At 39.8% G+C, this 11,983-nt stretch overlaps 1 protein-coding gene across 2 annotated transcripts in view; it reads right to left on the bottom strand.

Annotated features, from left to right (window-relative positions):
* The window catches only part of GRAMD2A (GRAM domain containing 2A), a 79,638-nt gene that overhangs the window by 2,971 nt on the left and 64,684 nt on the right, over positions 1–11,983 (bottom strand). For both annotated transcript variants that reach the window (XM_074233045.1, XM_074233046.1), the window contains exons 9-12: positions 11,106–11,168; positions 8,135–8,291; positions 7,481–7,580; positions 48–152 (exon numbers count right to left, since the gene is read on the bottom strand). In XM_074233045.1, coding sequence (XP_074089146.1) covers positions 48–152; positions 7,481–7,580; positions 8,135–8,291; positions 11,106–11,168 — 425 coding nt within the window. The remainder of the gene's footprint in view (positions 1–47; positions 153–7,480; positions 7,581–8,134; positions 8,292–11,105; positions 11,169–11,983) is intronic.

Here is an 11,983-nt window from a genome sequence, read left to right as displayed (position 1 = left end):
AGCACTTTTTCAGGAGTCCCTTTGGGTCTTTGGAAAGGAAACCTCACCTGTGTTTATGGGAGATAGAGTCCCAGTTCAGAGAGCACAGCTGCTGTTCCAGGCGGAAGATACGAAAAGCCATGTAGGATGATGACACCACCAGGAGGCAGATCCTAGGGTAACAAGAGCAAGTAATGTCTAGATCAATTCCTGTAAAGAAAAGACTCCCTCCTCTCTAATTTTTTTTCTAGACTATTGGTTCTGTTTGTGGTTCTTGCCCATTTTTACCTAAGAAAACCAAAATGACATCACTATGTTTTGAGACAAATGACAGTGTGTCTGACTGTGGTTGATCAGCCCAATCTGAACTCGGAACGCTCTGCCACAGGTTGGGCACAAACAGTCCGTGAGAACATTAGGGTCTTTATTCTAAACTTAGATATGTCACATTTCCTTTGAGCTGCTTCAGTTCCTCATAGCGTGCAGCCCCCTCACTGGTAAAGGTATGCCATGCTGGGTGGTCCTGTGCCTCCTATGCTGTGCAATTCTAAAGTTCTTAAAGAGAGACCTTCAGGGTACCCCTGTATCACTTCTGACCCTCTTGTGAGCCATGTGAACAGAAAACCAAAACCTTTCTGCATCAAGAACTCTAGGCCACTTCTCAAATGAGACTTTTCATCCTAGCAACAAGAGGGGGAATAAGACCCCTAATACAATAAACTATCCTCACCTACCACATACCGGGAAACCACCCAGGCTTTTTTTTTTCTTTTGCTGCCTGGGAAAGGATCCCAGCCAGGCCATCTACAAGGATTGTCCTCTTCCATTACCACATCGTTAGGATTGGTTCCATTGGTCTCAAGGTCTAGAGGGGGTTGAGTGGTTTTTTTAACCCTCAAGTCCCACATCCTTGAAGACCACTAAATTACATTGTTTATAGCTCAGGAAGGCTTAAATGGTAATTATTCAAGTAAAAATAGCCACAAAGCCAGAGTCAATTAGCATATTAAAGAAAAAGAACCTGTAAACCCCCACACACACACCCTCATATGTTTATCTTGATTTCTCAACATCTTCACTCCCTACTTAGAAGAAGCCAGGCCCCTCAGCCATCCTAACTTTGGATCCCTAGCATTCACAGTCTTCAGAGAAAGATAGAAACAAAGAATTTAAACCTCTATACATTTATGTTCCATAAACCTACTCTCATAGGGACCAAGTCTCTGCTTCCTCTCAGAAGTTATGGAGCCACTCAGATGCCTTCCCAGCCTCCAAAGATCATCCACACCAACTCTATATATATATCCCTTAATATTTGGTAAGATGAACAGCATCTGGACTTCCCAGTTGTCAGGACTCTTCTCTAGCCCCGCTGCTGATAATAATAGGAACACTTTAAAGGGCTACAGAGAACTTTAAAAGTATTTTATACAACACTGAATATGATCCCAGCATATTATTATCCCACTTTTATGGATGAAGAAAAAAGGAGGTTCAAGACCAAATTTCAAAGTCATTCAGCGACCAACCCAGGACTATACCCTAGATGTCAGTGCTGGCAAGTTCTTCCCACTATGTTGTGCTAATTCATTGCAAATAGTTTTGTGCTTTCAGAAGCTGCTCCTGACTTAGATCTGTGACTGAGACAGAGTGAGGGGGATAAAGAGCTCTAATGGACTTTGGTCAGAGCAAATGACTTCTGAAACCCTCTCCCACTCTTAAGTGTAAGTAATGCTGTGATTTCCTTGGACCAGAGCTATAAGTATATTGATGTAACCCACAAATGCTGTTCTAGAGGGGGGAAAAGAGAAATATTTGAGGGGGGGGGGATTGTGAAGGAAATAGCCCTATTTTCACAATAATGAATTACCTACATAGAAGTCTTTTCAATCACAGATTTAGTTGGAAGGGCCCTTGAAAGTTGCCCTGAGATCCATAAAGGTTAAGAAATTTTGCCCAAGATCACACAAAAATAAGAGGGAAAGCTAGGAAGTGAACTCAGGTTCTCTGACTTGATGCTAGTACTGAACTAATGCTTGATTATTTTCCCAAGGCCTGTGCTTTCATAAGTCCTAATAACCCCTTCACCCTGGAAGGGGAGGATACTAAGACTCACTCCATCTTTAGGATAATAAATAAAAAAACAACTTTGGTACATTCCCATTCTAAATGAAGCTAGAATATAAAAGTAAGTTGCAACTATGGAAGGATGATTATAAATAAGGTTCTCAGTGAAGAGGAGACAACTTTTTCAACGCTTAAAAGATTGAATGAGTTACTATAGCCAAAAAATATATATTAATCCTCTTGCCAACTTTCTGGTGCTTAGCCCCTCCAAATTTAGGTAGGTCAAGGCCAGTCCTCAAAGACAGTTGCTTTCAACATCCTCCCCAGGGCAAGAAGTAATGCCATTTCATCAGATATGTGTTTCATCTCACTTGGCAGTGTTTATGATGGACACAAACCAAAGATCATCATGAATGAGTGAATGAAAAAGGGTTTATGTGCCAATATTTGTTGCAGAGGATGAAGAAGTAGAGAAAATTCACAAATTCCCAAGATCATCCATACCAAATTATATAATATATCCCTTAATATGTGGGTAATATCAATGCAAAAGTGGACACTGGGAGGATAGGAAGATTCAGAATACTATATAGGATGATGATATATCTAGGAGGCAGATCCTGGGGAAATGTTAAAATATGGTTCAGAATTAAGATGTAGAACAGGGCAAAGGCTTATTGGCAATGCCAATAAAGTTTGTGCTTATAAATCCTGAATATATTCATGAAGAGAGTAGTTGACTGCAAAAATCACAAAAGGTGAAATGTTATCTTTATGGACAAGTTATTAATGTGAAAGTCATTTCTTAGGTTTGTTTTTTTTTGGTAAGACAATGGGGTTAAGTGACTTGCCCAAGGTCACATAGCCTGGGAATTATTAAGTGTCTGGGGCTGGAGTCAAACTCAGGTCCTCCTGACTCCAAGGCTGGTGTCCTAATCACTGTGGCACCTTAGCTGCCCCATGAAAGTCATTTCTAAATCAGCTATCTTTCCTCAATCAGATCATTGACTTGTCAGGCAAAGATTAAAATCAGCACCAAATCAGAAGAAATTATAATATATAGAAATATACATATATGTACACATAGAGTAATGCATATACATATTTAGAAATATACATAAATATATCTGTATAAAAATAATGCCTGTGACTTACTCAAGCAAACTACTAAAATCTACTAAAAAACTACTAAAATCAAAAAATGGATGAAGGAAAAGACACTAACATCATTTTCTATGTATGTGCAACATTTGCTATAACAAGGCCAAAAAAGCCCAGAAAATGTCATTTTATATCCTTGCCAAATGGAGAAAGACAGAAGTGAAGGAACAATATCAGTTTTGCAGAATCTTACAGGGAAGAAAGTGGGAGATGAGTAGCAGTATTACTGTATGAGATAGGGAAATCAGTGAAGGAAAAAACCAAATCCATGTGAGATCCAGTTAAGCCAAATCATTTTAAGAGCATATAAAGATGAAACTGGAAGGACAAAATACTATTGAAAAATGAAATCACTCTGTCCACATTTGAATGCACAAGTGAATTTAAAAGCATTACGCTAAGGGCAGGAGATATGAATATAAAAACAGACAGTCCCTGCTCTCAAGGACTTCACATTTATACTAAGGGGAGACATCACACACAGAGGAGTTGTGGTTTAGGGAGGATCACTTTGGTCAGGCAAGTCACAGGGATAGAGAGTGGTACCACAGTGGAGGAGATGGGCTTGCATCCCTTTCATGGTTCAAGACTAAAATGTGGAGGGGAAGGTGTAAGTGGAGAATATGGCCAGGGAATAAGGAGTGAATTAAAGTAGTTTTGTAGCCTCCCTGAAGTAATGGACCAGGTAAGATAGTCACTGATAGGGGCATCTAGGTGGCGTAGTGGAGTCAGGAGTACCTGAGTTCAAATCCAGCTCAGACACTTAATAATTACCTAGCTGTGTGGCCTTGGGCAAGCCACTTAACCCCATTTGCCTTTAAAAAAAAGAAACCTAAAAAAAAAAAAGATAGTCACTGATAAGACCAGTAGGATCTCTAGGCAGAAATTCCAGATAAGAAATGGTGATAGCATTTCTATAACTTCATCCATGACAGCAGAACATCTCAGTCTCTGATGTACAATATGAAGAAGTGGAAATGGTCTTAAAGAAAATTTTTAATAAAGAGCAGTTGCATTAGACCAGACATATAGATAAATAGATCAGATAAAACTTTTACTAACTATTTACTCTATGCTAAGCACTGGAGAAGTGAATACAAGTAAGCAAGACAGCCCCTAAGGTGAAGAACCTTCCATGCTAATATGGGAGAAGCTGATACTAAAGGCAATATGATTCTGAAGACATCTGAAAAGGGGTAGGATGAGGAACTAGGAAAAATCCTGGAGACAATTACTAGAGTGACCAGTTCAAAAAGTTACAAAGACATGGCTAATGCAGGAATTTGTTCTGCTTGACTATGCCTATTTGTTTTTCTTGCTTTTTCAGTGACTGAGGGAGGAGAATGATGAAAAGGAAAAAAAGTGAGAAATGAAAAAATAAAAAATTTAAATTAAAAAATTTACCAAGGCTTTCCAATCCATATGCCTCCTTTTAATCTATAGCATATCTAAGATATCCTTGATGAAAAATGAGAATGATTGAATCAGACTTTCACAAAAGAAATTCTGACACAGATCATGTCTGGTGTTTTTGTTTACTGATTATTTTGAAAACCATTGATTCCTCAGAGCAAAAGCTGTCCTAAAGCCTCTGCTGCAACAAGGCTTGTCTGTTTGTTAAGGTCATCTAATAATCTTTAACAGTAAAACTGAAAGAGTTTAATTCTGCAATCTTCTTCTTTTTGTTAAAATCTAAGGCAAGATAATAGTAGTAATAATGACAGATGACATTGATATCACACCTATTCTGGGTCTGGCCTTACAAATATCTTAGGAAATCTTAGCGCAACCTTGGAAAGTTGTATTATTGTCCCAATTTTACCTAAGAGGAAACTGAAGCAAACAGATGAAGTGACCCACCCAGGGTCTCCCATCTAGAAAAGGGTCAGCATATGAATTTGAACTTGGGTCTTCCTGAATTCCAACTTGGTGCTCCATCAATGGTGCAGTCTCACTGCCCCAAACCTCAGAACATAGAAGGAAGCAGTGTTTATTAAGAGCCTCTTAGAAACTAAGCCCCAGGTCATGTGCTTTACAAATATTCACTCATCTGGGGCAGCTAGGTGGCACAGTGAATAGAGCACCGGCCTTGGAGTCAGGAGTACCTGGGTTCAAATCCAACCTCAGACACTTAATAATTACCTAGCCGTGTGGCCTTGGGCAAGCCACTTAACCCCATTGCCTTAAAAAAAAAATCAAAAAAAAAATTTTCACTCACCTGATCCTCACAATCATCCAAGAAGGTAGGAGCTCTTATTTATCTCTATCATGTATGGGGATAATTGAGGAAACTGAGGCAGACAGAGGTAAAAGTGACTGACCCAGGATCACCCAGCTAGGAAGTGTCTGAAGCCAGGTTTGAACACCTGAACGCCAGACCCAGAGTTCTACTCACTGCCTCTAAAAGAGACATGTGTCCCAAAAAAGAGAGCCATATATTAACCAAGAGTGTTGAGGATGACCAACACAGACTGTAAATAGAAGAGAGATTTCCTATGGAAGCTGAGGACCAAGAGATGTTCCTGGTGACATTCAACATTGTCTTGATTGCATCACTCCCCAGAATGTTACAGAACTTCCTATGGGAGATCCATAGAATCCAAAAAAAGTTGTAACTATGCACAGAGGGGAAAAAAAGTGGATGAAGAATGCCTGTTGTCTAGACTCTGATACACAACTGGAAAGAGGCTCACTGAGCTATTACACCAGTACAAAATACAGACCTGCAGCTGGAAAATGCAATGGATCTAAAATTAAAGGGAGAAGGTAGGGAAATTGGGCGATTCTTACAGATCTCAAGATTTTCTCTGACACACACACACACACACACACACACACACTAAATTTTTTTGAACATCAGTGTTCTTCCAGTTCTATGTGGCAACAAATCATGGAATTATAAGTCAAAGAACAATAGAAGAAAGTATGTTGGTCATAAGTAGGCTGAAGCAAGAAATAACATGAAGGTAGAGTGAGCCCACTATGTAGTAAGAATAAGGAATAAAATATGGACAGCCTAACTACTACATTGGTGCTTCATAATGTTTAAAACCTAGTGGAGGATAGCTAAGTAGTACAGTGGAGAAAGCACTGGCCCTGGAGTCAGGAGGACTTGAGTTCAAATCTGACCTCAGACACTTAATACTTAGCCATGTGACCTTGGGCAAGTCACTTACCGCCATTGCCTTGCAAACCCCCCCCCAAAAAAAATGTTGCCAAAATTCAAAGTGAGGAATGCATTTGGTTCAAAGGGAATTCTTCTCCAAAAACTCCCTATATCTATGGGTCTGATTTTTTATAAAATGAGAATGATATATCTTTGGAGTGGATGCTGATGAAAACCAGAAATATCAAGTCCAAAGTTCGGGAGGTGGGGGGAGAAAGCAGGTAGCAGCAAGGACTTCATGTGACTTCTCTATCCATCCCTTGACTCTGTGTCTGGACTCTCTCTGTATTTGGGCAATGGGGAGTCATCCTTATTGAGGTTCACAGGAGATGTAGGAACTGTGTTACCTATAGTTCCTATTATTGTTACATTAGCCATGACTTACCTTGAAAATGAACACGTATGGGAGACAAACCTTACAAACATCTACAACGTTTAGATGAGCACTAGAGAAATCGTAAGGAAGGGCCCTAGTTCCTCATAATACCAGGGGAAAGAGTTAAATAAGAAAGGGGCAGCTAGGTGGCACAGTGGATAGAGCACCATCCATGGAGTCAAATCCATACTCAGACACTTAATAATTACCCAGCTTTGTGACCTTAGGAAGCCATTTAACCCCATTGCCTTGCAAAAAACAAAAAATAAATAAATAAGAAAACAAACTAGCCATGTAACTTTGCTCAAACTGCCTCACCTCTAAAGGTCTCTTTTTCCTCCTCTGTGAAATGAGGGGTTTGGAGGGCAGCTAGGTGGTTAGCACCAGCCCTGAAGTCAGGAGGCCCTGAGTTCAAATTTAGCCTGAGACATTTAATAATTATGTAGCTGTGTGACTTTGGGCAAGTCATTTAACCCCTCCCCCACTGCCTTGCAAAAATCAAAAAAAAAATTAAATGAATGCTAAAAATTGTCTTGACATATAATTGGGAAAAAAATAAAATGAAGAGTTTGGATTAGATGCTTTTACCCCCTTCCAGTTTCAATGATCTAACTCTGTTGCTGAACTTGAGGGAAACTTCCCCTGATGTTTGAAGCCATCTCATTCCCAAAGGCTTTCAACTTGAAGGCTCTAAACTCATTCTTCACAATGTACATACACATACCACTTACAACACAAAGAAGACCTTGAGCAGTTGATAATCCCAGGGCCTCAGTTCCGGGCTACCCTCCGGTTCCCCCTCCAGCTCCTCCTCTGTGTGGATGGCATTATCTAAAATGGAAGTGCAGCAGAACCATAATCCTTGGGGTGCCCTGCTCCCAACTCCCATTGAAGCACAGACTCTCCTTAAAAGCTGCTGAAGAAAAGACTAGCCTCCCTAGCTTAAAGTTCTGTCACTAGGATACAGTCCAAGGAATCCCAACTCCAACCTTTCCCTGGGAACCAAGTTTGTTACTCTGGGTTCTTAATTAGAATAAGGACTTTTAAATATGGGTTTTGTTATGTCTTTCGGACAGCTCTTAGAAAGCCTGGTCACCCCACGCCCCCATGATTAACCCTATGAAACTCAAGGTGGGGACAATTGCAGGTTTTCTGTAACTGCTGATATGGATTACCTAGAGAGGCTTGTCACACAGGTTTGGCCTACTCTGATGAAAAGTATTATTATTTTTATTTTAGTTTTGCTTCAAAAGCTCCCTGCTGCTTTTTCCTCCTCCATTTCTACACTTATCAGAATTCAGAAATTTATACAAATGAGTTGGGGGGTTGGGGCATGGGAATGGGTCAAAGGCCTCCAACTAGCCCTCCTCCTCTCCACAGCTCACCAGATACCAGGGGTTTCTCAGAGGGGAAAGAGCTCTCCTTGGTGCTCAGGCTGCTCATAGATCCTCGATGAATACAGGGGAAGACATCATCAGGGAGGGACAGAGACAATGAAGTGGGGGACATCTTTCTCCACTTCATTTCTGGAACGAGGCCCTCCTAAGGAGAAAAAGAGAGAACCCAGTCTCAGAAAACCATGGCTATGTTCAGACTGTGGGAAGTCATCACCATGGCAACAAGGAGATAGCCTCCCACCATCTTCCCGGCTCAGTGTCTCTCTTAGTGACTCAGACCATCTCTTGGAATCTTTCATCTAAATTGAAAGTGAATGAGTACTCTTCCTGCTATGGTCTGAAAACATAAGAAAAGGAAAGTTCCACTGGAAATATCTGGTGCCAGGGTTCTGTGTAAGCTGGAAACAGACCTAATCAAGGCCCCAAAGCACCAGTTCCGTTATCCCTTCAGTTATCAAAATGCCAAGACAACGTAAACAACCCACTCAGAAGCCATCCCCTTCTCCAAACCTTAATTTGCTCTGCATCAATGGAAAATAATTTCACTTGAGAGCTACTGATGTAGAACTATGATATCTTAACAATTAACCAGAACCCAGGGCATTTTTCCTTTAGCTGAATCCAAAAAAGCCTGGTGGCATTTGCCCTAATCCTTTAGAATTTCAAGCAAATTTAGATGACTCTTGGAGTGAGCATATCCATCATGAGACTACTTTCTCAAATATTCCAGAAGGGAGGAGAATTAACAATAATTCTCTTGGCTAAATGGTTATCTAGAATCTTTTCCTAACTTTCAATATCATCTAGATCACAATATCATCGCTCAGGTTAGCTTTCGAGTCTAACTCCCCCCTCCCTGCTCACTCCCACACATCTCTCATACCTTCTGTTCTCTTGTTGCTCTATGATACAAGGTAGCACATCCAAAAACAAGTTTTATACTGGCTCATGAGCTTCCACAGAAGAAGCCACTGACTTTTTAAAGTGGGTTTCTAATAGACTTTAAAAAAATAATAATGTTAAAGGTAGGAAGGTGTCTAAAGATCTGATCTTAAGAGTTGTCCAGTCTTGGATTCAAATCCCAACTCTTACACACACTGGGTCAGTGACCTGGGACAGTCACTTAACCCTTTTGTGTTCCAAGCAACTCTCCAATTTCTAAATTACAGAGGAGATGTGAGTCTGTGTCAGAGGAAGGAGTTCCTCACCCAGAAGAAATTACAGGTCTGGTAAAGCAAAACAAAAGAAAAAGGAGAAAAGCACCTCTTTCTAAAGAAAACACATGGGAAGCTGGCCTAGACATAGGTTGGTTACTGAACTTTGTCTAAATCCTGCTAGCTCTACTATTTTTGGACGTATATTCTTACCAGAAAGACAGAGAAAACATGGGGTTCTATTGATCGCTTGAGCATGAGGAAACCTGATCTATCTGCAGAACAAAATTAAATAGAAAATGCTTCCCTCAAGGTTGAAATATCTGCCAATAACTTCCATATCTATATATTTGGTTCTACTCTCTCCCCTCAACACCAATAGTATACAGAAAGTTTCTATTAAAGGTTCCAAAGGCATCTTAAATTCAACAGGTCCAAAATCAAACTCATTATCTTTCCCCACAAACCTCTTCCAAACTTCCTATTTTTGTTGAAGGCACCACCATCATTACAGTCACCCTAATTTGCAACTTCAGTGTCAGGCTTGACTCCTGACTTTCATTTAGCCCATAACTTCTTAGCCCACATATATTCTTGACGTTTCTACATCCACAACATGTCTTCTTCCTTCTCTCTACTTACATAGAACACTAGTTCAAGCTCTCATTATCTCCCTCTATCCTATGCAAAGTCTCCTAATTGATCTCCATGCTGCAAATCTCTTCCTACTACATGCTACAGTCAAAGTGATTTTCTTATAGAACTATGTCACTCAATATACTCAATATATTCCATTGTCTCCTTATTACCCCCAATTTGGTGTTTAAAAAACCCTTTATAACTTCAGAGATAGTATCTAGGGTCCTATCCCTAATCTATATGCAGACTTGTTGATCAAGTTTCTTATTGTGATTGTCTTGTGAACTCTTGTCACTCCTTAATTTAACAACTCAGGGAACTATCCAGTGAAATAAGAACCACAGGAGATTAAGTTCAGCCTTCTCAGTGTACCACAGTGTACCACAATGGTACAGTGACTTACAAAAAAAATGAGTAAATCATAACACAAAGACTAGTCTTTGCTGTTCTTCTGAATCATTCATGAAATAGAAGATCAAAGACCTGAGAGATCATCTAATTCATCTTCCCCCATTTTCCACATGAGGAAATAGATAGTTGGTTAAAAAAAAGTTTAAAGTTTTTTTTGAAAAGTTTTTCATAATATTGGGCCAAAATCTGCCTCTGTATAACTTGTACATACTGGTTCTAGTCCTACCCTTCAGGGTCCAGGCTTTTCAAGTGTTAGCCTTTATAAATCAACTCTTCAAATATTTGAAGCCTACTATGGCCTCTGAAAGTCTTCCATTCTCCAGTCTAACCAAACCTCTTGTTGTAGGTTTTCAATTAATTTCAAAATCCTGGTTTTGGACCCGCTACTTCTTGTTAATGGAATTTCCATTACACCAAACTACTGAGAGAAATGAGATGGACGGACCTATGGGAAAGGTCAGACTAAGAAAAAGACAATTCACACTTAATTAGGTAATCTAGGCAGCTTTTCTCCTACTAACTACATTAATCAGTGGGGTACATGATCAGTTCAGTTCCAGTAGGTGATAATGACATGTAAACAGGACCCTAATTAATTACTTTACTAATAGATGGACCCATTTTAATGTCATTAACCAAAGTAATATTGAATATTAATTCCATTGTACTTGGTCCCCTGAACAAGATAACCTTGTTGCTCCCTAGATCCTCACATTCTTATAGAGATCACTGTATTTCTACAAGGCAAATCTCACCAGAGACTCAGAGTCAGGTTCATCTGGATATTCTCTTACACTCAGACTCTTCTTACTGGAAGGCTGTGGAATAAAGGAGGTAGTTGTTACTGTCTGTCCAGGGCTAAATCTTCATGAAATTTCATTTCTGGAGAAATCGTGAGGGCTTAGCTCCTGGGGTTCCAGTCTCTCTTCAGTCAAAGAGACAACTAACTTTGCTTCTTCACTAGAGGAGTAAATGTTCTAGAACTCCCTCTTTCCCTATTTACTTTCTTTTTCTGCCTGCTTCTTGATGTTTCCTAAAACCTAAAATAGAGATCAGAAGAGGACCTTGATCAGGAGCTCTTCATCTGGAGTGAATGGACCTCAAATTATCCCATATTTACAGGGGATTCATGAATTTGGATAGGAAAAATAGGACTGGTATTCTTTTGTCAACTTATGTGTTATTTTATGTGTTTAAAAACATTATTCTGAGAAGGGGTCCATGGACTTCACCAAACACTGCCCGAAAAAGTCAATGACACACAAAAAGTTAAGAACCCTTGTTGTAAATGAAGGGGAAAGGGAAAGAAAAGAAACCATTCTAGTTGTCTGAGAAGAAATATAAACCTCCTACATAACACTAAGTTTCGGAGCAGATAAGCATACATACAGACATAAGGATGGCAATATACACATATAATGCACACTCATGAGCACAAAAACTTTTAGACCAACTAGCCTATTCTGCCACAGAGGAATGACCTTCATGGAAAGTGCTATTCCCTGAAAATTTAGCTCAGTAATAATTTAAGTTTCCCTTTCTATTTCCTGTCTTCTCCTGTGCCATTCCATTTCCCTTGCCTTTCCTCATCTCCTGCTTACCAGTTTTATTACCCCACATATTGGGGTGGAGA

This window comes from Macrotis lagotis, chromosome 4, assembly GCF_037893015.1.
Source record: "Macrotis lagotis isolate mMagLag1 chromosome 4, bilby.v1.9.chrom.fasta, whole genome shotgun sequence".
Classification (NCBI taxonomy): Eukaryota; Metazoa; Chordata; class Mammalia; order Peramelemorphia; family Peramelidae; genus Macrotis; species Macrotis lagotis.
This window is presented reverse-complemented; position numbering and strand designations above follow the sequence as displayed.